The following is a 27,755-nucleotide window of genomic DNA, read 5'->3' as shown; positions in this document are numbered from 1 at the left end:
CACTAAGGCAGCCCACTCTGATTTTTATATATCAGTAAAATTTGATTAAACTGTTCTTCCTACAGTTAAACATTAATAAAAACCATCACGATACGAAACAAGTCTACTGTGCCAGATAAATGCAGGGAATTAGCAGTAAAGTCCTTTGGATCAAAAATGCTTGAGGTTTCTAACTAGACTCATTTAACATATGATAATGTTATTAAAGAAAGGAATTTTACTGTATCTATATATGAGAAAATGGATGTTGGCTGAATCTATTTGTGGTACTAATAATTTCATCGTATATGTATGTTAATCGTATATACTTTAAACTGATAACAATGATATGTATAAATTATTTCTCAAAAAAATCACATTTTGATATATGAATTTACTGTTTGAAATTATTATTTTTAAGGTTTGAAACAAGTAGTGGCTAAAATTATGGAAAGAGCCCAAATGTCCATTGACCAATGAATGGATAAAAAAAAACGTGGCGTGTGTTTGTGGGTGTGCATGTTTATACATACATATATATTAGAATATTACTCAGCCATCAAAAAGAATGAAAGCTGGCCATTTGTAACAATGGGGATGGAACAGAAGTGTATTATGCTAAGTGAAATAAGTCAGACAAAGAACGATCATGATTTCACTCATACGTGGAATTTAAGAACCAAAACAGATGGAACACAGGAGAAGGGAAAGAAAAATAAGATAAAAACAGAGGGGGCGTCTGGGTGGCTCAGTTGGTTAGACGACTGCCTTCGGCTTGGGTCATGATCCCGGAATTCCGGGATCAAGTCCCACATCGGGATCCCTGCTCAGTGGGGAGTCTGCTTCTCCCTCTGACCTTCTCCCCTCTCATACTCTCTCTCTAAATAAATAAATGAATAAAATCTTAAAAAAAGAAAAAAAAAAACAGAGGGAGGCCATACAGAGGGGTGCTGGAGGAGAGGTGGGTGGGGAATGGGTTAAATGGGTGATGGGTATAAAGAAGGCATTTGTTGGGATGAGCACTGGCTGTTATATGTAAGTGATGGGTCACTAAATTCTACTCCTGAAGCCATGACTACACTTACATTAACTGACTTGAATTTAAATTAAAAAATAAATAAATAAAAGGAGTAAAATTATAAGATTTTCTTAGGAGATGGGAGTACTCGCACCTCTTCTCTTTCCATGATACTCATTCCTTAATGTCTCACTGTTGCTTTCTCTGAAAAGTTTCCCTCTCTTCTGATAAAAAGTAATGATTCCATGGGAAAGTTACCAGATTAGAGTTAGGAGTATACCACCAGTCCTAATTTTGTTATTATCAGGCTTTGTGCTCTAGGTTTTAGAAAACTCATTGCTTTTTCCACCTGGCTACAATACTGTTGACTTATAGAAACAGGTGATGGTTACTTTGTTGTGATTCTTTTTGTTTTTCCCCTCTCAGATTGTCTTCTGTTCAGATTAATGTTTACCTGGGGAGGGTAAAGAGAACTGGAGTGTATTTATGGTTTGATGGTAAGGTACACCTTAGCCTACAGTACAGAAAGCTCTAAATTTATTATATAGACAAGTTAACAGAAGAGACTATAGGGAAACATTTCAAGGGCCACACAGGCTTGTTCATCCTTAATGTAAGCAAAGTGGGGTTTTACTGGCCATTTGAAAGGACCCAATAGACCAGGAGAACTTAAGTCAGTGAAATTTCTGAGTCTAAATGTATTTGTTCCAATGCTTTGGGTCAGAGAAAATCTGCATGCCTCCCTTTGACTGCAGTATCTTCTGCAATAACTTTTAAATAAGTAAAACAATGTATGACTTTATGATAGCTACAGAAATGGCACTTGGTATTATAGAAAGCATAAAGCCTTAAAAGGCCTAATGCCTGGAGTACAATGGTATCATTACAGATCTAAAGACACATGGATAACCTCTTGCACACTTTCTAGCTAGCTGGAAGGACTGGGTAAGAAAGAACACTTACCTTGATTAAAACATTAATATTATTTGTTATTTTCAGTGCAACAACTTTAATCTTGTTCTGCAAAAGGAAAACAAAAAGTGCCAATAACTTTTATGATGCATATCCCATTCCCATAGAGAACTGGAATAATTATATTTTTCTTTCAGAGTCCTTTCTGCTTATTCCCACTTCTTGACTCTAAACCAGTGTAGAAATGGCAAAGAAAGCAAGTAATCTTTATGTTCTCTTGACAGGTTAGAATATTAAAGTGTTATCTACCACTTATCTGAAAAAATGAGTCAAAGACTGGTCTTACGTATATATGAGTTATTTTAAAACTCATTAGCTTAAGTTATAGGAAGACATAATGAAAACTTAAAATATTTCATGAGAAGTGTGATGAAGATTGATCACAATAGCTGAGATGAGAGAAATCCAAAAATCCCAACACAAACACACATACAGTTTGGTTTAGAATTGGCAATTTAATCCTTTTTTCAATGTAAATTGCTATTTTTCCAAAAGGTAAAAATTAAAATATCACATCGTCAATCAAATATTGGAACAAAATGTGCTAATGAGACCCTAGTGAAAGACTGGTATGTATCTAAGTTTGTAACACTGCTCACAAACTTGGACATATTCGAAATATTTCAACGAGGATAAAAATATAACTTAGCAAATAACTAGGCAATCTTCTAACATCATATTGTATCTTCAACACAGACTTGTATTACCAGTTCAAATGAAGTCAAATGTTACATTTCGACATATGAATTGAGACTGAATTTGCAGTACATGTTGGCTATTATAAAAAATTTCCTTACAAGATGTGACCCAGTATTCTTACCTCTTCTGTTTTTAAGGCTTCGCCTGTTTTACCCTGCAGAGCCAAGCGAAGTTGTCGGATATAAACCTGCAGTCCCCGTGCAAAGTACTGCAGCCTAAATAAAGAAGTATTGGTTGGTTAGCAAATCACCACTTCAATTTTGTTTTTAAATTCAGAGAATCTTCTACTATAGCTAAACGTTCTTAACTAATAAAGGTCATTTTTTTTTGAGGAACTTTTTTTATTATCAATATATGATCCCAAAAGATACATAAATAAGCAAAATAAAAAGTTTTCCTTTACCAAAAACGGAAATAAGTCCATATTAAATCTGGCAAGGGAAAGATCTGTAACACTGTGCTTGATATGTTAACCCGTAAAGCAGAGTCAGAGTGAATCATTCAGGGACCATAGATCAGAATCAATGGCCTGAGTTCTTCTCTTTCAATGACCAACTGAAGGTCAAGTGACCTTACACAAATCACGTAACCTCTACATATTTATCTGCTGACAATGGACAGTGTTTGATTGTCAAGGTCTAGTTAAAAATAAAACTGCTGATCTGGGAATTTATTATAAATGCATATCAATCTCTAAGGGTTCAAAGAAATACCCCTTTCAAGTTTGTTCCCAGATAATATATGAAAGAAAGGCAGTATATAGCCCCATCCTGCTGACTTCTAGAACTCTGCTTAATAACCTGGCATCATTTTTTAATTTTTGCAGGAATTTCTTAACTTTTTTTTTTTTTTAAGATTTTATTTATTAATTTGACAGAGAGAGAGATCACAAACAGGCAGAGCAGCAGGCAGAGAGAGAGGGAGAAACAGGCTCCCCACCGGGCAGAGAGCCCAATGCGGGGCTTGATCCCAGGACTCTGAGATCACAACCGGAGCCGAAAGCAGAGGCTCAATCCAGTGAGCCACGCAGGTGCCCTTAACTTGTTGCTTCTGATCAAATGTTTCACCAAGTATTAAACCACTTCTTTACCAAACAATAGAGGACAGTAACAGATGATACAGTGGCTAAGCATTTCAAATTTTAAGGTGTGAAGTTGTTAATACAATGATTCCATACAAGTGTGTTCGTGAAAACAACTTATGATTTCTCCAGTGCGGCTCCCCTAGAATACTCTAAGACCTTAACAACAGCAACTCCAATTTACAGAGTACCCATTATGTGCCAGGCACGGTGCTCAAAGCTTTCTATTCACTGTCTGATTCTCACGACTCTACGAGGCAGCTGCTGTTCTCATTTAAAGTAACTGCTGAGGAAAATCAGGGGGTTAGTAGAGAGGTTGGGAACCTGCTCAAGATCATAAAACAAGTGGGAAGAGTGAGTTTGTTTTTGAAAAAGTTCTCTCCCCCACATGGGTTTTTATGCCACACTTTTATATACATTCCTGTTTTGTGGATCTTCTATTTTATCCCACCAGGTAAGGCAGGGTGGGACACAGCTCTTGTAAAAGGAGAAGAAAATCAAGGGCGTATCAAGATAGCCATCATCTTTGTCAAGGATTGGACCTTCAATCATACATCACCTAATTTTAAAATCTTTCAGTTTTTCGGCATTCAGTTTGGCCGTTAAGAAATCTGGAAGTTTTCGGCCCAACTGGTGAAAGCTGTACAACAAACATTCCACGTAGCTGAACTGCAACTTGGGTTCTTCATTACCGGCATTCTCCCCATTTTCTGCTTCTTCTGGAGGAAGAGGCATATATTCCTAAGAGATGAAAATATAGAGATATTTGCAATCTGCCATAAATGCTCCAATTATAAACAAACATTGAAGTGACTACAGAGCAGGCTTTTAGGGCATGAAGCATTAAAAACTACCAAAATCAGAAATTTAGGTAAGATATCCCTTTTACCCATCAGATCAATGACCCAGCCTGTCAACCCCTCTATATTAACCTCTGTTGTAGCTGCTGCTACCTCCACCACTGCTACTACTGCTCCTGACAGTGAAGAAGCTAGTAACATTTATTTTTTATTTTTTTATTTTTTTTTTAAAGATTTTATTTATTAGACAGAGATTAAAAGGGAAGGGAAGCAGGCTCCCTGCTGAGCAGAGAGCCCGATGCGGGGCTCGATCCCAGGATCCTGGGATCATGACCTGAGCCGAAGGCAGAGGCTTTAACCCACTGAGCCACCCAGGCGCCCCGCTAGTAACATTTATTAGGTACACTTATACAAATGAAGGAACGAAATTCTGAGGTAATTTTTCTATCGTGAAAAAGTCCGTCATGAAGAATCAGGATTCAATCTTGGTTTGCCATCAAAAGCTGATGCTTTTAATCACTTTATTATGCTAATCCAAAAATCTTTTCTGAACATTTTCCCACACTGTTTGACTCTCCTTACAGTCCAAGTACTTCCAAAGGCATTCAGCACGAGTGCTATCACACCCCGGGGAAGGTGGACAGGTCTGGATGAGCTCCAGATGTCACATGACTCAATTCATACTACAGCTCTAGTGCTTATCACGCACTGTGTCAGTTACACAAGTGTTTACATCCAACAAGAAAAGCACTTGGTGATGCTGATAATGATTTTATCAGATGGCCTACTTTCTCCCAATTATGACTTAAATGATTTTATTTGCTGGCTGCTCTAGCTACTACTTGGCCTTAGGCAGCAACCTGGAAGGTGACCTGGAGCAAATGTGAAAAGTATTTTGATAAAGGAATAGCAGAAAAACTTACTATAAAAATCCTGTATTATCTTTTATAAAAACCATCAAAAACAGAAGAAATGCCAAAGATTTTCTTTTAAAAGTAGACAACATGTGGCCTCAACAACTAAGAATACTTGCTAGAATTATTCTATCTAATTTGGGTTTCTAAAGTTGATTCTCTACAAATTACACCACACTATTAGACTCTGGGATTACATACTGACTATGCCATTAAGAAAAGAAAAAAGTTCTTACCAGTAACTTGTCAAATAGTTTCCTTAAATTTGTTTCTAGCTTTTCCATGTCACCACAAAATGAACTCATCTCTGCCAATAGTTTCAATACCTAAAACAAATAATTCACTTTATTAGTTTTTTTTTTTTTTTGAATAGGTGAGGGCTGTAAAATAAGAATGATTCTAGGTAACTTTTAAGGTTGCTTTCTGCTACAGCTTAATACTGTACTACGAAGAGATACTTAGGAAGAATTCTTAACAGCAAAGAATTATTTATTAACATTTAGATGGGCTTCATTTGCTATTAAATTTAGTCTCTGGACACTAATTCAAAGTATTTGTAGTTGCTACTATTCTCGAGGTTTAACTCTCCTTTACTCAGTCCCAGTCTAATAAGTCAAACCCAGGACATCTGAAGAAAATGACAGCATCAGTACACAGTAGGACTCTTCTCTAACACAAAAAACCTATGAGGGAAATGGCACACACATGTCCACATTTCAGCCCAATTCAACAATCATTATTAAGTGCCTTTCAGAATCAGGCTTGGCACTAGATTCTGAGAATCTAGAGAGGAATCAATTAAATGTGGAGCGATAAACAAATATTACAAGTGCTATGAAAAAAATGTGTGTGTACATTACAGCTGAGATACAGAGGAGAGTGGAAAACTGGAAAAAGGATAAAGGATATTTTGTATTAACCCAGTTTAAATCTGGCTCTTATCAATTACGGATAGAGAAAGGAACAGTCGTGAATTAAACATCTTGAAGTATTAAGGTTACAGAAAGAGAGAGTATCATGAACACTATATGCAGTGCTTTCCCACTGCAGCAAACTTTCATTAAATTCATAAAGCATTCCTATGTGGTTAATTCTGGGACAGATTACTAGCTAGCCATCATACCTTTACTCTCTTAGAAATCAGAACTCTATGTTATTTATGTTAAAATATGGGAATGTCTTTTTAGTACTAAAAAGCAGATGTTTTTGTCTTACCTCCAACTGTATATCGAGACCCTCCACTGGGGTAGTCAAGGAACTGAGGTTAGGGAGAACCTGCTCACAGAAGTAAGTCACAAACCTTGTGGAATGCACATTTTTCTGTAAAAGTCCAAAGAACAGTGAGTTGTCAAAAAAAGGGAGGGGGAATATTCTTTCAAATATAACAATACCATCCGATAAACGCTGAGCATGGTATCAAGTACTGTGGCTATAGATACAACACAGTGCGTACCCCAAGGCACCCCAGAAATAACCTTGGTAGACAATATACACTTTGTTGCAAAGTAATCTGGAGCATCTGGACCTCTATAAATTTTCAAACTCTTCCTCAAATCTCATGTCAAACTTTTGGGGATATTTTAGTGTTGAATCCTGTTCATTTTTCAAAAGGGAGGAGTCCTTTACACAGTGTTTTTCAAACTATTCTATGCAAATCCAAGAAGACTCATGGCCAGAGGAATCACAAAGCCAGAGGAAAAGAGTGTATTTACCTAAAACAACGATCTCCTAGAAAATTTACAGAAAAAAGCTAAATTACTGAACCAAATGGTTTAAAAACTCAGCCAAAACCACAAAATGTTGATGCAAAATTTTCTAGACTTTCAAAAAAATCTCTAAGCAAGACTTTAAAAGAAATTTCTTGCTGCTTTGGGCTCTCATCAACCCCACCAAGGGTTCCATAAAGTAATATTCACTCCACCGTGTTACTATCTCATGCAAAAGCTTGAGGAGAATGTTCAAGTGAGTATGTACAGAAATAGAAGCTTCCACAGAGTAATCCAGATGGCAACTAGATAAAACAAAGAGCTCACAGAGAAGAGGGGTACCGCCTGCCGGGTGCATTGTAAGAGCCTGTCCACACAGTCGGGATCCGAGGGATTGAAGGTTTGTTCCAGATCGGCCTGTTCAGCCACCAGTTCTACGAGCTGCTGCCTTCCACTCACTGTCTGCAAGCTTTTTAACCCCGAGAGTATCTTCATGAACAGGACAAATTCTTCACCAGTCACATCTTCTAGGACCTGGAAAAGACAATTCAGAATCATAGTGCTGTTATCACTTGAGTGAAAAAGAGCAAAACTAAAACAGTGTTAACCAAGTTATTTCCCTTATTAAAGTCAGGTTGTTGTTAATATTTCTGAAACACTGTTGAGAGAACATGGCTCCAGTCAGTTTAGCTTTACAGCACACCATGCATTCTCAGCGGGGCGAGATATGGTCTCCAAAGATGCAAAACCTGGTTCTTATGAAATGTACTTCTTTTATGTATACGGTACAGACACACAAAGAGTGCATAAAAAGATACAGTGTATCTGTGGCATTAAAATTTCACAGGAGACTAGCTAAGAAAAAACAGACTACGAAGGCTCTTTGGAGGGGCGGTGAGAGCAAAAAAAAGTAGAATTCTATAGTCGACTGTCAAATCAGATTAAGTTTCCTATATGGAAAAGCAGCTTGGGTCGCCTGCCTGGCTCTGTCAGTAGAGTATGTGACCCTTGATCTTGGGGTTGTAAATTCAAGGCCCGCATGAGGTATAGAGATTACTTAAAAAAAAATAAAACCTTAAAAACAAAAGCAACAATAAATTATTTAGTTTATTAATTCACATTAATTAGGCGATTATATACAAAATAGGAGACCATACAAGTCCACATGAGTAGGCCTAAGCCTTTTTATTCACTGATCGAAGAAACAAGCAATTATGACATACTCTGCCAGGTTATTAGCTGGGGCATAAGTAAAATATGTTGATATTCCCAGCTGGAGAGCTGCTCCTTTTGCTCTCACTGAAGAAGTCTCCTCAGTAAGCAAGTCAGTGGTGTTAGTACAATTCTGATTTTTCCTGAATATATATATCAAAGCAATGATCTTCCAACTTTGGCACTTTATGAGTGAAAAGTTAGCTGTGACAAACGTTGCAAATATTAGCATGCCTAGCTATGCTAGATGCTGGGAGCACAGATAAGCTTGGTCTCCTGAGCTTAGAATGATATTGGGTAAGATGGGGGGGGTGGGGAGAGGCATTTCAATCTGTTTCCTTGTCATTTTGAATTGATCCAGAATACTATAAGGAGAATATCCCAAAACTGGGGAAAGGAGTGGAAATTAGGTAAAATCTCCCTGAAGGAAATGATCTGCACAGAGTACTGAAGAATACATAAATTTTGAGGATAACACCACAAAGATTTAAATGTGATCACATCCCTTTAAATTAACAGGCTGATTCATCATTACTGATAACCAAAATGCAAAATACCATATAAGAAAAGCATGACTTCTATGGCGGTTTTAATGGAATATATCATTTTATACACAGCTAATTTCTTTTTTTTTTTTTAAGATTTTATTTATTTGGGAGAGAGAGAGAGCAAGCGAGAGAGAGCACAAGCCATGGGGAGAGGTAGAGGGAGAAGCAGACTCCGTGCTGAGTGGAGAGCCTGATGCAGGGTTCAATCCCATGACCCTGGGTTCATGACCTGAGCCAAAGGCAGAAGCTTAACTGAGCCACGCAGGCACCACATACATACTGCTAATTTCAGATATGTTCTTCTACTTTAGGGAAATCCTGTTAAACGATCTAAAGCTTACCTTTTTGGATTCAGTTAGTATAAGTTCCTCTACTGCCTTTGTTAAGACTTCATCTGGTAAAGTCTTAAGTTTTGTAGAAAGGAATTTGATTGCTCGTTCTCTAACAATGTCCTCTCCTTGAAGTATTTGGCTAAACAAGCCACCCAAAGTTCCTGCAAAACAAAACAGTTGTACGTAGCAAGTCAATTATATATCTTCATGAAGTTTTTCCATTTAACTCATTTAACAATATTTCTTTTCCAGTGAGTTAATAAACATCCTGAATATCATTGATTCTGGCTAAATTAGTCTGAAATTTCTATAGCCCCAACCATAACAGTAATCACATGCTTTGTTCATGGATTCAGAATCAATGTGAACATGACTTTCCCCCTTTAATCATTATTAATAATAAATAAACCCAGGTATTTTGGAGAATTTCTTTTATGTGGCAAGGAGAGTCTTTCAACAGATTACTAATGGAAAAGTTTGATTTGTTTTTGCCATTACTTCTGCTGTTTTTTTGCATCACTAATATGCTGTGCCTTTTTTTTTTTAAGATTTTATTTATTTATTTGACAGAGAGAGAGAAGGGGGTGGGGTCAAGTAGGCAGAGCAGCAGGGAGAGGGAGAAGCAGGCTTCCCACTGAGCGGGGAGCCTGATGCAGGGCTTAATCCCATGACCCTGGGATCATGCCCAGAGACAAAGGCAGATACTTAACCAACCGAGCCAACCGGGAGGCCCTGCTAAGCAGCTTTTTTAAAGAACACTTAGAACTTTTATGAAATAGATTTCTGGGTGAATCTGACTTTATCCTTAACGAATAATGCCAAGCTGCCCAATTTTTGTTTAACACATCAAGCACAATTCAGAACACGAAGCAGGCCTTACCTTTTGCATCCATCTTAAATATACTTAACAGGGCATTGTTCACTAAGTTAAACTCTGCAGAGTCATCTGGATAGAGAAAAAGTAGTACAATGTATAAAATGAACGAAAATATTTGCTTCATTTTCAAACCTAAAATTCAGCACAATTTCTCAGAGACTACATTGAAAGCAGACATAACTAAGCGTTCTCCAGTACCAAGAAAATACACCTTCCCTATAAAGGTAAAGAACCTGATCTGGCATAGCAGGAAAGCTTTTGCATTAAGATGTACAATTAAAAAACTACAGCAAATTGGGGGGAAATCATGATACATCAAAATTCCCAAAAGAATCAGTATGTCTTTATAAACAATTAAAAACAAAGCAAAACATGAGGAATTAGATAATCACAATCCAGTAAGCTTCAAACTACTGAATGAAAAAAAAAGAATTTTAATTGCAATTGGAAGTAGTACCTTCAGCCATAAAGGAAAAAAAAAAAAAAAAAGCTGAAAACAGAGTTACTTTTTCAAAGAGAAGTTATATTTAGATAAAAGGGTAATAATAAAATTCCTTACCAGTCTGCAGAAGTTGGGTTAGTATATCTGCCACTCGGGGAAGATTTTCTCCAGCGGCAAATTGAGGCAGCTCTTTAATTGCCTGCCGTCGAATCTGAATACAATTTTAAACAAAAAATTAACCAAAGTTAAGGAAAACTAAAACCTCAGAGAAACCATAATTCGGGGCATATGAGTCACCAAAATATAAAACATGAGACTTCTAGCTGTTTTAGAAATAATTTGCTCCAATATTAAAGTCAAGCTTACAGAATAATTAAATATGTGGTAGAAAGGGATGTTAAATACGATTACCGACCGGAGTAGACAGATTTGAGATCATTAACAACAATTTATACACTGATTACATGTAACTGTTGGGTCTTTACTACCTTTGGGCACATACTGCAGTAGCCCTTAAGAACAGCTAGAGTGGCAATGACCTATCTAATAACTATATTTACTTTAGAATTTCCAGTATTAACTATTCAATATAACATCTGTGAATATATTGTGTACTTAATTCCAAATTTGTGGGCCTGGCTTATTTAGTTTAAAATAAAAATGGATAGGACTTATATCTAGCAAATTGTGCATGAAATGTTGGCGATTCACTAATTTCATTTGAAAAGCCAGGGGGTGATAATTTAAAGTTCTTAGGAATCTGAATCAGAAGCCAGAATGCTGACAGTTAATTCTGTTCCAAGGAAAAACGATTTCTTCTTTTTCTAGAGTCACATGTAATAATTACATAGACAAATTATTTTTTTGCTATACACAATATTTTGGGGTGTTGAAACTATAAGATGTAACAATATTTTAAATATCTAAGCAAGTACAAACTGACTGAAAACATTAGTCTAATTTCATGTGCACAATGTATAACAATCTATGAAAAAATGTGAGCCACAACCCATTTTTGCCATTGGATAACAGATAAGCAAAACAAAGTATTTTGTAATTCCATGCATTTTTCACAGTTGAAAGGTGGTGAAAGAGAGAATACATTTTCTCAAACACAGATTTAAGCCTCAGTATGGCATCACGCCAAATTACACTGCAGTATTTCACTGTGCATGGATACAATTGGTGTTTCAATTACATTAGCTGCACACTGGAAGTATGGCAAGTGAGACATCTGAAAGCTTGTTGAAAGCATCAATCATAAACTTACTGATACATCTTCATCCTCACAGAGATCTAACTGTGCATTGATAGCAGAATCAGCCAATTCTGGAAAATGTTTAAAGAATTTCGGAATAAACTGGGCTGCTAATCTTTTTTCTTTTGTACCACCTTTGACACCATCTAGTATCACCTGATAGGCATCTTTATGCTGAAAGAAAGAATAAAGCAGAAAAGAATTTTAAGGATGGGAAGCTAAACAAACTCGAGTCTGCTTTAAATTAGAAAAGTTTTACGTAGGCTAAAAAGTAGGGCGTATGTTTGGAGTTTTACTGTTTAAATCGGACACCTATATTCCTACCATCTTCTCCCTTGCATGCCCCATGCCCATGCATTATCTGTCAGTTGGGGAAGAGAGAAGGATGACTTAAATTTTAAATGCAGAAAGCAAATAGTTTGTTGACACATCAACGCTTCCTTGTACTGTTGATTACTGATCCTGACCTTGAATACTTTCTAGATAGTCAACTTTTGGATTAAGATAGATTCTAATGTCACATATTTAAGTTTTTATTAGAATACATTCAAAACTCACTTGTTTCCTTTTACTTATTTATTTTTGAGAGACAGAGAGACAGCACACAAGGTGGGGGCGTGGGGAGGGAGAGGGGGAAACGGAGGGAAAGAGGGAGTCTCCAGCAGACTCCATGCTCAGTATGGAGCCCAACACAGGGCTTGACCTCATGACCCTGAGATCAGGACCTGAGCTGAAATCAAGAGGTGGATGCTTAACTGACTGAGCCACCTAGAAGCCCCTCATTTGTTTCCTTAAAAACAAAAAACAAAAAATAAACAAACTTTCAGAAGTGATCTCCCTCAGATACTCATAATGTGAAGGGTGAAAAAGACCCCAATCCCACTGACACCCTTGCCTCCAAACCAGTCCTTTTCTTAAATGACAATGACCAAGCTAGCAAACGGGAATGATAAATCCTCAGACTGTAGATACACGTTCTGTTTGGACATATGGATAAAATTTCTAATTACTGAAAACATTAAACATTATAATAATGATACCAAATGTGCACACAACATAGTGTTTACTCTGTTCAAGGCAATGCTCTGCTTTAGATATGTGCTTTGGATACTTCGATGCCACCAAAAGGAAAATAACCAATAAAAATCCAGTGGATTATAGAATTGCCCAAACTTTAGTTTCATAATAACTCTTTCCATGGACAATACTATGTTAAGTGGAAAAAATAAAGCAAAATACGAAGTTATTTAGGTACAGTAGGATCTTAATGAAGGATTTTAATATCAGAAATAAAGTGTTCCAGTATCAAAAAGGCTAGTCACAATTAAATCTTTTTAAGGTACAGATTTTAATAAATTCTGCAAAATACTAGACTGAAAATTCAAATACTCCCAATCTACCTAAAAAAACATAAATTCTAAAAGCTAGTTCGAAAAAACCTAAAATTCCACCAACTGATTGACAATTCCTCTTAATATCTGAAACATAACACCAACTCCTAAATAAGAAAAATGTCTCTGAATTAGGTTAGCTTCTTCATGAAGTGCAGACACAAAATCAATCTTCAGGAGTTACTACTTCGAAAGTATATTACACACTGGGCGCCTAGGTGGCTCCGTGGGTTAAGCCTCTGCCTTCAGCTCAGGTCATGATCTCAGGGTCCGCAAAGGGCTCTTTCTTGGCGGGGAGCCTGCTTCTCCCTTTCTCTCTCTGACTACTTGTGATCTCTCTCTCTGTCAAATAAATAAAAATCTTAAAAAAAAAAAAAAAGTTTCCCCAAAAAACCCCCCAAAGCATATTACATACTTTTTAATGCAAAGGTCTGAAAAACTATGGCTAACTTCTCTACCACTGTATTCCTGTGTTTTGCCTCATGTCTTCCAGACAGGCTTCATAAAAACCGAAGTTTTAAACAGTTCTGACACCCTTACGTTTTGCAGGGTATCAAATCCAATTTCCTTTAAATCAAACAAAGCTTTACTTATAAAGTCTTTTGAAGAAATTCCCTACAGTGCCTAAAACTAAATGAAGAATCCCTACCTCAAACAATTCATTCTGTCAAGAAAAAAAAAATCTGAATTAAAAAACAAACAAACAAAAAAAACAAAACAAAAAACAAATCTGAATAGAATAAAAAGGAATCATTAGCGACATTTATTGAAAGCCTACCAGGACTGAGTAATGCCTTATGTACATGCCTCACAGTAATCCTGTGAGTTAGGTGTTACTACTATCCCTATCTTTTATTATTTAAAAAAATATTTTATTTTTTAATTTGAGAGAGACAGAGAGTGACAGAAATAGAGCACAAATGGGGTGAGGGGCCGAGGGAGAAGCAGACTCCCTGCTGAGCAGGGGGCCCCATCCAGGGCTCGATCCCAGACTCCGGGATCATGATCTGAGCGGAAGCAGACACTTAACCAACTGAGCCACCCAGGCACCCCATCCCTATTTTTCAGATGAGAAAACCAAGACTCAGAAAGTGAAATAATTTGTCCAGAGCTACACAGCTAGACAAATAGCAGACCTGAAAACATTTTTTTTTTTTTTAAAGATTTTGACAGACAGAGATCACAAGTAGGCAGAGAGGCAGGCAGAGAGAGGAGAAGCAGGCTCCCCGCTGAGCAGAGAGCCCGATGCCAGGCTCGATCCCAGGACTCTGGGATCATGACCTGAGCCAAAAGCAGAGGCTTTAACCCACTGAGCCACCCAGGTGCCCCATGAACACAGTTCTGACAGGCTCTAAAGTCAAGACCTGTGCCTAATACCAAGCCTCTTTAAGTTCTGAGATCTTTCTTAACAAAGGAAGAGAGAAAGCAAGCTTGCCAGATCTAGGACTGTCAAAGGGAAAATGTGAGTCCTAAATATAGGCTCTACACAGGCATGTACACTGAGATATAGCATCCCAAACACAGCAAGCAATTCCTTTGAAAAGTTAAGCACTTTAACATTTTCAAACTAGAAATCAAAGCATCAATTTTATCAAATAATTTCTATAAACATTACTAACAGACTTCACACTGTTTACCCTTTATATAATGCAAAATAAAATGCTCTTCTTTGCCAGTTCTTTTTCTTCTAACTGTAGCATAGGGACAAGACTTTTTACAGAATCTCTCTAAAATAGTTATTACTTCTGGTTTTCCAAGCAAGAAACAAAATATAAGTGATATTTTCAATGATCACAGTGATTTAGTGGCAGGTAGACTGTAACCATTATAAAGTATTCCAAATACTACACGGCACTGCGTATTTCTTTCTCTTCCAACACAACAGTATATTTCAGATAGATAAATAAACTTGTGATCCTAACAAGAAGTTTTAATTGTAAATATTTTAATGCATTTCTGAAACTATGTATTTGTGTATGCTTTTAATAGCTAATTAAAAAAGCAAAGTCTAAAGAAATCACTAAAGTATTTTCAAGTAAAAAGTCAAGCTACAATAAAATTCACATTCAGCAGATACCTTCTACAATAAGAAATTTGTGATAGTGATTGTCAAAACACAACCAATATATTTAAGTGATCAGTGACATGCCAGGTAAAGCCATGTTTGAGATCAGGATGCAGCTTCTAGGAAATAAACAATTTTTAAATTTTATTTATTTATTAAGATTTATTAATTTTAGAGAGAGAAAGCAGCAGTGGGAAGGGCAGAGAGCAGGAGAAAGGATCTCAAGCAGACTGCCTGAGCACGGAGTCCTACACAGGGCTCAATCTCATGACTCCGAGATCACAACGAGAGCCAAAACCAAGAGTTAGCCGCTTAACTGCACCACCCAAGCACCCCTAAACATTTATTTTAGAGAAGAAACGATATAGTTCCAACAAACATATTTCTCAAGTATGACATAAAAAGAAAATGGATAGGCTAAGCTATATTACTACTTTCCTCTTCACTCAATAATCTAGTTTGTAGGAAATACTGAATTAACACTTTATTAAGAAAGTATAGTGACAGACTGGAGGGTCTTGAGGCATTAAATAATGCCTTACTTAGAATTTATTACTCCAGGTTTGCTTATTAGAAAACACACTCATGGTTTAAATATATGATGTGAGAGTATAAAGTTCTCATCTTCATTCATATATATATATATATATATATATATATATATACACACACACATGTACACACAGTAATTACATGGATATATCATTATATAACATATTAATTGTATAACCTTATTATTAATATAATTATACCTGCTCTTTGAATGTATTTCTTCAACTGTAAAGAAAAAATGTCTACTGAAGGGCAAGGCACAGTGCAAGGAGAGAAACAAAAAAGAGTCTTAACTTCAAGACTTTATAATTTGGTAAGGGAATAAGAGAAGTCCTCACATGAAATAAAATATAAATGTGGGATACTATAAATGAATACACAGTGTCAAGGAGGTTCATCAAGAGAAAGATCTGGTCTGAGGAGTTTTTTGGTAAGGTTTTATTAATTTATTTGCTAGAGATCACAAGCAGGGGGAGGGGCAGAGGGAGAAGCAGGCTCCGCACTGAGCAGGGAGCAGATGCAGGACTCACTCCTCTGACCCTGGGATCGTGACCTGAGCCAAAGGTAGACGCTGAACTGACTAAGCCACCCAGGTGCTCATGATGTGAGGATCTTCTGAGGAATAATTCTGAGGAAAATTAGCCGAAACCCCCAGGGAACTTGTGTTTTTCCTAATATATTCAGAGAGCATTACTCTGAAAGAAGTACTGACAGTAGTGAAGAGGGCGCTCCCCTCAACAGCAGCAGCATGAACAACTGTGGTACTCTGATCTTTGACAAAGGATAAAAATAAAAATAAATGTTAGAAGGAAGTTCTAGACTAAAAACTCAAATATGGTCTCAGAAATGTCCAGAAAGGTACGTGCCAGGAAACTAAACCCTTGAATGTAAACCTTGTAAGTTAACTGAAAATCAGGCTTTGCTACATGAAGAATGTAAACACTTTCTCTCCTTAAAAAAAAAAAAAATCGTCTGTGCTGGGCACCTGGGTGGTTCAGTGGGTTGAGCCTCTGCCGTCACCTCAGGTCAGCTCAGCTCATGATCCCAGGGTCCTGGGATCGAGCCCCGCATTGGGCTCTCTGCTCAGCAGAGAGCCTGCTTCCCTCTCTCTCTGCCTGCCTCTCTGCCTACTTGTGATCTCTGTCAAATAAATAAGTAAAAATTAAAAAAAAATCATCAGTGGTGTTCCTTCCAGTAAGTTGGCTCCTGCTTTTAGTTAAAATTCATATGTAGTATCTTGAAACCTACTATCTTTTTTGGTAAGCAGTTTCAGGACCTTCTCGAAAAGGGGAAAAGTTATTACACAATAGAACAGAATGAGTAGCCATTGTGGATTCGTCCTGCTTCAGACCTCCCAGAATTCACTGAGCCTGAGACAATCACTGCACTTCATTATGCACAGGTTTTTTTTGCATCAGAGAGCTGCCTGCCAGCTGTCATTAGAGTGTCATGAAGGTATCGATCTCACATCATGTCAAGAAACTGTGCTAAAATTGTAGCAACTGGCACAGTGTGTGGCACATGGTAGGCAATCAAAAAATGTACTGAATAACCCTCACTGAAGCCTGAATGAAAAAGCTCCTCTTCTGTTTTCACAAACTTCTGTCTCCTAAGCACTCTTTCCAAATTAAAAGCAGATTTTTTGCCTTGACAAAGACATTTTTGACCTCTTGAGGGAGAACTCTCAACCTTACCTGGTACTTAAGATTAAAGATGACATTAAGAGGAAAATGTGAGCAATTCTTAATTCTTCACAACATATATGTAAATTCCAGTCTGGATTCTATTTGCCCTAACAGACTCTAAGCAGGTGGCTGTCAACCTTTTTGCTATCCAGTAAAGAATGAGGGTGGGGGTATGGGACATGACTAGGTACACAGTTTCTAAGTTTCCCTGAAAAATTTCTGATCTACCTCTTTGGGAGGGCACCATCTACAAACTGAGAATCACTCTCCTGGTTTCTACCCCATCTCCTCTGCTGATCTGCAACAAAGTCAATTTTAGGTAGAACAATCTGCTACAATATTCCTCAAATCTGTCACAATGAATAAGAATATCTTCACTTCTGGGGCACCTGGGTAGCTCAATGGGTCAAGCCTCTGCTTTCAGTTCAGGTCATGATCTCAGGGTCCTGGGATCCAGCCCCACATCCGGCTCTCTGCTCAGCAGGGATCCTGCTTCCCCCTCTTCTCTGCCTGCTTCTCTGCCTACTTGTGATCTCTCTCTCTCTTTCAAATAAATAAATAAAATCTTAAAAAAAAAAAAAAGGATATCTTTACTTCTAAATCTTTCTAGGAACAGTAACAAAATCAAAATATGACTGATCATAGTTTTTTCCAAGAATTTACCTGAATTACACAGCCCCAGAAAAAGGGGCTGAGGGGGACAGTGCCACACAGCCTTGCTAATGTTAGTAGCAAACTACAGGATCTTCTACTTCCTACTCCATGCAAGAGACAAGCAGAAGAATCACACAAAGTTCTAAGCACTGAAACGATATGGCATAGAATTTCTAACAACAATGATCAAGATTACCTGGGAGAGCCTGGTTCTTCTCCCAAGTAAACATATACACACACATCCCAACTCCTTAAGTCCAATATACTCCAGTTCAATGTACTCCAGGGCTTGAAAACTCGCAAAGAAGCCGGTATGGCAACTCAACACTGCTGAAACTGTGTGTCTTGGGGCAAACACTGCGGAGAGCTCTTGCCAGACAACTCTATTTAAAGCTGCACTCTCCCCCTCCCCCCTGCCACTACACGGTCCCGTTATATTTTCTCCACAATGCTTTCCAAGGCGGGTACCCAGCTTTCTTACTTCTCACTAGTTTCCCTCACGAAAGGTACATTCGGGGAGAGCACGGGTAACTTTCTATCCTGTACCTTCAGGGCTCGGCACAGCGCCTGTTGTGTGTAGTAGGCGCCCCAAACCGTACTGAATAAATGAAATCGTAGGCCCTCGTTAAAATCTGGGAAAAGGGCCCATCTTCTGTTTTTCACAAACTTTTGCGAGCTAAACACTCTTCCTAAATTAATAGCAGATTTTTCGCCTCGACAAAGACATTTTTGACCTCTTGAGAACTCTGTTTCATCTTCCGATGGGCTGAGGTCCATCGGAAAGGAGAAAGACTTAAGAGCCATCTGCAGGGCAAGACTCGGGATGAGAATTAACGGGGGGGGGGGGGGGGGGGGGAGGGGGGGGGGGGGGGGGGAGCCAGACGAGGCTGAGTTAGGAAACCCCACGGTGAGAAAAGGGAGGCGGAGGAGCCTGGGACCGGGACCCGCGCTCTCCCTGGCGAAGCCAGAGTCTACACTCCGAGAGGAGCCCACCCCGACGAAACAGCCGGGGACGCTGGGAGCCCGCTGGAGGACGAAGCAGCAGCCCCCGCCCGGCCCGGGGAGCGCTTTCGAGAGGCCGCGGAGCGCCGGGCCCTGCAGGCCTCTCGGGGACTTACCTGGCCCACTTGCTCCGTAGCATCGGCTAAGATGCCATAGTTGCGATAAAGCTCCTCCACGGTCGGCATGGTGAGCGACAAGCCCAGGGCCCGCTCCTGCTGTCGTCTTCGTCGCCGGCGCCACCGCCGCCTCTAAAGTTCTCCAAGCCCGCGATCCGCACTATTACGCCTCCAGCTGCCGCCAGTGCCGCCGCCAGTCACCGCGCTCCGGGCGGCTCCGCCCCCAACGTCTACGTAAAGACGTGCGCGTTGGGAGCGGCCTTCATTGACAGCCCGTGCACCCCCCCCCTGGGGTTCCAGCGCCCTCTAACGCTTGGCTGTGCAAAAAGCTACAAAGATGATTAAATTCTCTCAGGCTCCTTTGAAGGATTGTGTCTGGGAAGGAGCTCTCGGTGGGGGTGGAGGAAACTGCAAAGATGACTGCGTTTCTGCTCTTCAGAGATCTCCCATTGGGACGCTTGGGGGGCTCAGTCGTTAAGCGTCCGCCTTCGGCTCAGGTCCATCCAGGAGTCGTGGGATCGAGCCCCCGCCTTGGGCTCTCTCTGCTCTGCAGAAAGCCAGCTTCTCCCATCTCCCACTCCCCCAATTTGTGTTCCTTCTCTCGCTGTCTCTCGCTGTCAAGTAAGTAAAATCTTAAAAACAACAAACAACAACAAGAAAAAAAAAAAAAAAACCTCCCATTGTCTAGAAAAGTGATCTTAACCGGAGATAAACAGAATGAGGGGTGGAAGAGTTTCAGGGTTGAAACCTTAAGCTATTATAGATGATAAATTTCAAAGTCAGATCAGTTTATGCCGAATATGTACAGGCAATAGTCACAAAACAGTTCCCTGGCTCTTGTACTCCTTGGCCAGATTAAGAATATTAAAAAGGATTAGGGAGCAGAAGGAAAGGAATTGGTGAGGTTTTGTTTTGTTTCTGAGAGAAATGTGCTTAGAGATGTGAGTAGCATAGGGCAGTCACCATCTCCTGACCTCAAGCTTCGGTCCATTCTGCAGAGTCCAAAATATGATACCTATTGGGAGACTGCAAAAGACTGGTGTCTAATGAATGCTGAAGAAGTTTGAGTTTCCTGGGGCAGGAGAGCAGAGGTGGTCCTGTTGGGACCTACCTGCATTCCCAGATTTCACTGGAGCAAAGGTGTTGGAGTGATTTCCTTGTGCCAGAGGTGGACCATGCAACAGAGAGAAAGATGATAGATCCATTCAGAGTCTTACTCCAGGGTTGTTCTGCCTGAGAGAGAGAAAGCCCCATGACAAGAGTCAATGGCAGCAGGAACTACGTGATCATTGAGAACAGCAAACTGGAATCTCAGGGCGTCCCACAGTGTGACTCACGTGAAAGACTTGGTGTCTACCAGACCAGACAATGTCTGGAGGACTGCACAGTTCAAGACCCTTCTTATGTACTAATTTCTTCCCTCTTCTTGCTCCCCTTATGCCTGCGAGGGCTCAGAAACTGCCTTCCAAATTTAGTCAGGGATGAGAAGCAGAAGGACAAGATGGGAAGGAGGCCCCAGCTGGAGCAGAGGCGATCTAATTGCAAATCAAATTTGCAATTTGGGTTCACGTGTTGGAATGGACATTTCAATTTCTGAACTGAACTGAGGATTGTCTTTTAACTAAAAGTGAGCAGAAAAGTCATGGATCTGCCAGAATTTCTGCCTAGAGCCAGAATAAGATTACTCCATCTGAATAAATTTTAAAGAGATCATGGAAGACAATAATAAAAATGTATCTTGATGACGTCCCCCAAGTTAGGTATTCAATGTAGTGTCAGGTATGTGTGTGTAAACGTAGAGAAAGGGATCAGGGGCAGGAAGTGAGTCTGTGTGTGTTCATGTTTTAATTCATTACGACAGGAGTATGCTAATATATACATCCTATGTGTTTGTATGTCTCCATATAATTTACATATCAAAAATTGTAAACAGAAATTTAAAAAGGAAAAAGATTCAATTGTGTTTCTTGGTTGTAAAATGTAAGTTAATCAGACAAGCTCCTTCCAACCTAATCTTATCTAATGTTCCAGGGAGTTTAACTCAGCACCATGTCCTTCACTTCCTGGTGCCATCTATTAATTAGTAAGCCATCCTCATCAGGCCTGTGAAATCTTCTTGTTTCCTTATTCTTCTGCGACTCTCACTCTTGGAGAATGCTTTAAATCATTTCTATTTCTCTCTATTTCCAGCTAGTCACCTAAGCTAAGGCCTAGGACTGGCCCTGATGATGATAATGTTGATGATAATGCTGGCAGTGGTGGTAGTAACCAAAGTCATTCTAATACTAACCAACATAGACTGAGCAATGATGATGTTCTAAGCACTTACATGAACTGATTCATAAAAGCTCTATGAGCTAGGAAATAATATCCCCTCCATTTATAAACAGGCAAACTGAAACACTGAGATATGAACTAAATTGCCCAATGTCCCTTAGCTGGTAAATGGCTCAGTTGGGCTTTGAGTCTTGGCAGGTGAATTCCAAAGCCCATGCTCTTTACTATGAAAGGATATTGTCCCTCACCCCCGAACCAGGACCCTTCCATCCCGCTACAGTCAGTCAATCACAAGTCTCGACTCTACACCTGAAATCGATCACATGTTTATCTCTTTCTCACCTTTCTTTCTGCCCCAGTTCAGGCCCCACTGCCTCACGTTTGAGGGATGGTCACAGCTTCTTGAAAGGTGTCCTTGTCTCCAGACTCAGTTGACTCTACTTACTGAGTATCTTTTCCTCTTTTAAGAATTTTATTTATTTATTAGAGGGAGAGAGAGAGAGAACGAGTGCACAGTCAGGGAAAGGACAGAAAGGTAGACTACCTGCTGAGCAGGGAGGCTGACATGGGACTCAGTCTCAGGACTTTGGGCTCATGACCTGAGCCAAAGGCACACACTTAACTGACTGAGCCACCCGGGTGCCCTGGAGATTTTCCCTTTAATTAAATAAGGTAATATAAGAATAGGGTACTGTCATAATACATTCAAATACTACAAAAATATTTCACATAAAATCCAAAAGTTCTTGCTCATATCTCTCTTCCCCAGAGATGACTATGGCGACCAGGATGGTTTATATTCTTATAGACCTTTATATACAATATAACATTTTAAATATATATATGTGAATAGTGGCATATCACACGTTTTGTTCTTTGCCTTGTTTTGGTTACTCAGCATATGTTTTGTAGATCTTTCCATGACAGTGGTACGTAGCACTGATGGACCATAGTTTATCTATATCTTTTGGGACATGTAGGTTGTTTCCTATTTTTCATTATTACAAACTGATAAAGGGATGATTTTTATTTCTTTCTTTGTGCTTTTCTATCTTGTTCAGCTTTTCTAAAAGAGGTTTTGAAGCTTTTTTTAAAAAAGATTTTATTTATTTATTTATTTGACAGAGAGAGAGAGAGAGAGAGAGAGAGATCACAAGTAGGCAGAGAGGCAGAGAGAGAGAGAGAGAGAGAGAGCAGAAAGCAGGTTTCTTGCTGAGCAGAGAGTCTAATGTGGGGCTCAATCCCAGTCCCCTGGGATCATGACCTGAGCCGAAGGCAGAGGTTTTAACCCACTGAGCCACCCAGGTGCCCCAGGTTTTATAGTTTTATATATTTTTACATATATTCTCTCTTTTTGCCACTGGCTCTATGAGTGGGTTCAGAGGTCATTTTGTAGAACTCCCTCTCTTACAAAGGCAAAATTAAGTCCCAGCAAAGAGAATGGAATTGGCTCAGCTGAGGTCATATATCTGCTTTGGTCCAGTCCGTTAAGACCAAGAATGCGACATCATACAAAAGAAACACAACTTCCAGGGGCCCATGTTACAGATGGGGGAGGTTGGGCCAGAGAAGGGAGAGATGAGAAGGGTGTTGATCTCCTTTTGGGAGAGTTGCTACTGCATCCTCTACCAATGAGAATGCTTAAAGGCCATTTGGATTCCATTCTACCAAGTTGCCTGGTTGAGTAGAGATTGTGGGGTTTTTATCTTTTTGCCTTGTTTTGTTTTTTTGTTTTTTGGCTTACCGTTCCACAAGTATTTTTTGAACACCTCTGATGAGCTAGGTACTGTTTTAGGAGGCAACCAGGCCAAGCAGGCATGAAGCTTACATTCTGGTAGAAGGAGAGAAATGATAAACAAAATACTCAAATACAATGTATTTGGTTTACAACAAAGAAATAACATCAATATCCAGTATGAACAGCCAAGCGAAAGTTCTCATAGACTGACGCTATGGTATGTGACTGATGACCCAGTCTGAAACGAGCTTTGCAGGGACACGAAGAGCTCCGGACAGCTGTCAGATTTACCACTTACCCCAGAAATTTGTGGTGAATGTCTCTTTCCTTTTATTGTTCCTCTACAACACTCAGTTCTTTCGAGCCTGGTTTGCAGTTGTTTGTATGCACCATCACGAGCTAATAAAATCTGGAACTATTTATTATTGGGCAATAAACGTTCAATACATGAAGGAACGAGCTAAGGAATAAACAAATGAATTCAAACTTTCCTGACCAGTTTATTACAGTACGGCACGTGCTCCTATAGATTTCTTGGCAGTAGGAATTTTTTACTCTGCTTTTATGTTTATGATTTTCTTTTATTTTTAGGCAAACCCTTCTCTCTGTCTCCTTACCTCCCCTTCCCTCACCTACCTACCAATCAGTGCCATTTGCCCTAACAAATTGTGACATTTCCACTGCTGTGACTACCTTTGAATCTACTTATTTTGTAATTTTGAGATTGGGTTTAATTCTCTACTAAATGTATGTTGAAAGGCTTAAAGGACAACCCCCCTCCCCTGCCATTACTTTATGTGCCTCGTACTTTCTGAGAGCCTACATTCTGAGAGCTTTTATTTTAATCCAATTTCTGTCTTCCAAGGAGGTCTTTTTAATTCTAGCAGAAGAAAAGATCATGGTTCCCTGGAAATATCAGAGAAAGATTAAGGTCTAGCTGGGTCTTCATTGAACTAATGATGATAACAATAGCAAATATCCATTGAGCGTTTACTGTTGCTTAATAGCACGTGAGCTACAGCAATAACTAACTCGACCTTACAGAGGGCCCGCAACCTGCTAGGCTTCGTCCTAAATGCTGTGCGTGCTTTCACTTACAATGACCTTGTGTAAGGCAGCTTCCAGCATATGCTCACTTAAGCGACGGAGCTATCGGATGCCTGGGTGGCTCGGTCGGTGAAGCATCCACCTTCAGCTCAGATCATGATTCCAGAGTCCTGGGATTGAGCCCCGTGTTGGGCTCCCTGCTCAGTAGGAAGTCTGCTTTTCTCTCTCTCTCTCAAATAAAGAAATAAAATCTTAAAAAAAAAAAAAAGAGAGAGAGAGATGAAGAAACCAAGGCACAGAGAGGTTAAATACCTGTCCAGGATAACACAGCTGGTGAGTTGAGGTTTTGGGGTTCACCCCTGGGCACTCTGGCTCTGATAGCTGGACCCCTAACTACTATACCTCACTGCCTCCTGGTTAAATGTGTTTATTTCTTTTATGGGTTATGTCATGTCTAGGGTCCTGCTGTTCTTTATCAAGGCAAATACTCCAAATCTAGTTTGGGCCCAGCCAGGGGAGATTTACATGTTTATCAGTGAAACCTACTCTATAAGGTTGCATAGAAGAGTAAATGAAATAGTAGACTGACTGTTCTGGGCTCACATGAGTGCCCAGTCAATTTAAGCACCCTTCCCTTGTACCATTGCAAGATCTTATTCATTTATATTTCAAGAACAAATGATCTTTGGTCACAACAAGTTGCTCACCAGAGGGACATGCACAGGTTCTGAGAGTTAGGAAGTGGACGTGTCATTTTAGGGACCATCATTCTACCTAATCAGTGTAAGGGGTTAAGAACAGATGCTTGAGAGTCAGACAGCCCTGACTGAGGCTCTGCTGCATGCTCCATGGGTAAGAGGCTTTTTAGGGTAGGGTCAATACAAGTGTCTTTTCTTCCTCCAAATCAAGGATCAGTAGTTCCTTTCCTCTCCATCCCAACATGGGGAAGATGACAACCCAAGCTGACTTCCTTTTCCTAAAACAGCAGTGAGCTTGCATTCCTCAGAGTTCTCCAGACAAACAGGAACAATAGAATACATACACATAGAAAGACATTTGCTATGAGGAGTCAGCTCATGCAGTTACAAAGGCTGGCAAATCTAACTCTGAGGTTTTGCCAGGCAGGCAGAGACTCAGAAAAGCTGGCAGTATAGTTCCAGTCTGAAGGCAGTCTGCTAGAGAATGTTTCCTACTGGAGGTAGGATTTTTAATGTTGTTGTTGTTCTGTTCAGGCCTTTAACTGATTAGACGAGGCCCACCCATGTGGTGGAGGGCAATCTGCCTTATTCTGCTGTTAAAATGTTACTCTCATTCAAAAACACCCTAGCATATACACCGAGAATAAAGTTTGACCAAATATCTGGGCATCCCTTGGCCTAGTCGAGTGGTCACATGAAATTAACCATCACAGGGCTTAACCATTTGATTCTGCAAATATTGGTTGGGGACCCATTGCATCACAAAGCCCAGGAACTCAGACCCGGTTCTTAGCACTAACCAAGAGCAGGAGAACAGCCAGAGGAAAAGTTGAATTGTTTACCTGGAAAAAAGTTCCAAATGAGCAACCTACCAAGGGTCAGCTAGCTCATAGCCTCCCACTGTCTGCCACCCACTGGAGCACAGTAGGCCCACATATTATGTTACGCAGGACGGTCCCTGCTACAGAGGGGCAGTTGAGAGGGAGACACTGCATGTGCTTAACAGCAGTGGACTGGAAACCCGAAAGAGGAGGCCAATCACATTTTCACCGTTGTGATTTTCAGCAAGTTACTAAACTGTTCCAAACCTTAGTGTTCCCATCTTGAAAGGGGAATCGAAATTATTCCACGTGAGAGGGTTGCTGCAAGGTTAAGATGTGAGCACGCTTCCCAGAGCCTGGCCCATAGTGATGGCCTAAACATAATTAATAACAATAATAACTGGTACTATGTTTTGACATGCCCCCAGGCATCCCCAACTTACAGATAGAATGACTGAGGCTTAAGTAAGACCAGGAGAGGTTAACAGAAGCAATTTGTATTATTAACTCTTCTTTGCCAGTTACTCAGTTCATTTGACTCCCTCAGCCTCCTTTTTCTATCTTCAGAAGGAATAATTCCTACATTAATGTGTTGCAAAGATTGAAAGGATATAAAGTACTTTGAGGTTGAGCTGCTTGTTTTATTTTAAGGAATTTGGGCCCATGCCTCAGTTATTAACAGCTGGCATTACTTATTTCATACCTTTGAAAAAGCTTTAAATTTGAATACTTTGTTTTGCAAAGTGCTAAAAGCTCTGGAAATTGGTTCTAAGTTTCTTAAACAAGGCATTTGTAAAATTCAAAGAAGCAATTGAGAATTCCTCCCTAAGCTAAAGAAATTTCATTTTGATAAAATCTTCAAAAAAAAAAAAAAGGAGGGGGGCCCCTGGGTGGCTCAGTGGGTTGAGCCTCTGCCTTCGGCTCAGGTCATGATCTCAGGATCCTGGGATTGAGCCCCGCATTGGGCTCTCTGCTCAACAGGGGGCCTTCTCCCCCACCCCCCGCCCCGCTCCTGCCTACTTGTGATCTCTCTCTCTCTGTTGAATAAATAAATAAAATCTTAAAAAAAAAAAAAGAAAGTTCATTTTGTCTGAAGCATGGCACCTTCCATAAAAGGCTTTGTATGTACTTTATACTGGGCAAAATGTTTCATCACTATTGTCTCTTTTTTGTTTATTTTTAAAAACTTTTTTTTTCATTTGAGTATGGTTGGCACATAATGTTACATTACTTTCAGGTGTATGATCTAGTAATTCAGCATCTCTCTACAGTACGCACTCACCACATGCAGAGTTACCATCTGTCACCCTATAATGCTATCACAGTATCATGGACCATAGTCCCTATGTTGTGTCCTTTATTCCCACACCTTCTTCATTTCATAACTGGAGGCCTGTGTCTCTGACTCCCTTTCATCCCCTTCGTTCATCACCCCACCATTTCCCTTCAGCAACCATCAGTTTGTTCTTTGAAGCTATAGGTTTGATTCTGCTTTCTGTTTATTCCTTTGTTTTGTTTTTTTTAGATTTCACATATTAGTGAAATCACATAACATTTGCCTTTCTCAGTCTGACTTGCTTCACTAAGTACAATACCCTCCAGGTCCATCCATGTTGTCACAAATGGCAAGAGCTCATATATATATACATATACGTATATGTATACATACATATTTGTATATGTATATATACACGTACGTATACATATGTGTGTATATATTTTTTACAGCTGAGTATTCATATATATATATATATATAGACACTTGGGCTGCTTCCATATCTTGACCCTTGCAAATAATGCTGTAATAAACATAATGGTACAAATACCTTTTGAATTAATGTTTTCATTTTCTTTGGGTAAATACCCAATAG

At 39.5% G+C, this 27,755-nt stretch overlaps 1 protein-coding gene across 2 annotated transcripts in view; it reads right to left on the bottom strand.

Moving 5' to 3' along the window:
* API5 (apoptosis inhibitor 5) overlaps positions 1-19,513 on the bottom strand; it is a 28,176-nt gene extending 8,663 nt beyond the window's left edge. For both annotated transcript variants that reach the window (XM_032840655.1, XM_032840656.1), the window contains exons 1-11: positions 19,304-19,513; positions 11,851-12,012; positions 10,698-10,791; positions 10,142-10,207; positions 9,271-9,422; positions 7,497-7,703; positions 6,679-6,783; positions 5,700-5,789; positions 4,309-4,490; positions 2,790-2,883; positions 1,961-2,017 (exon numbers count right to left, since the gene is read on the bottom strand). In XM_032840655.1, the coding sequence (XP_032696546.1) occupies positions 1,961-2,017; positions 2,790-2,883; positions 4,309-4,490; positions 5,700-5,789; positions 6,679-6,783; positions 7,497-7,703; positions 9,271-9,422; positions 10,142-10,207; positions 10,698-10,791; positions 11,851-12,012; positions 19,304-19,372 (1,278 nt within the window). In that variant the 5' untranslated portion in view covers positions 19,373-19,513. The remainder of the gene's footprint in view (positions 1-1,960; positions 2,018-2,789; positions 2,884-4,308; positions 4,491-5,699; positions 5,790-6,678; positions 6,784-7,496; positions 7,704-9,270; positions 9,423-10,141; positions 10,208-10,697; positions 10,792-11,850; positions 12,013-19,303) is intronic.
* Positions 19,514-27,755: the final 8,242 nt, after the last annotated feature.

The sequence above is a fragment of the Lontra canadensis genome, unplaced genomic scaffold, assembly GCF_010015895.1.
Source record: "Lontra canadensis isolate GAN:19392208 unplaced genomic scaffold, GSC_riverotter_1.0 scaffold115, whole genome shotgun sequence".
In the NCBI taxonomy this organism is placed as follows: domain Eukaryota; kingdom Metazoa; phylum Chordata; class Mammalia; order Carnivora; family Mustelidae; genus Lontra; species Lontra canadensis.
Note: the sequence above shows the minus strand (reverse complement) of the source record. Positions and strands in the feature narration are given on the sequence as shown.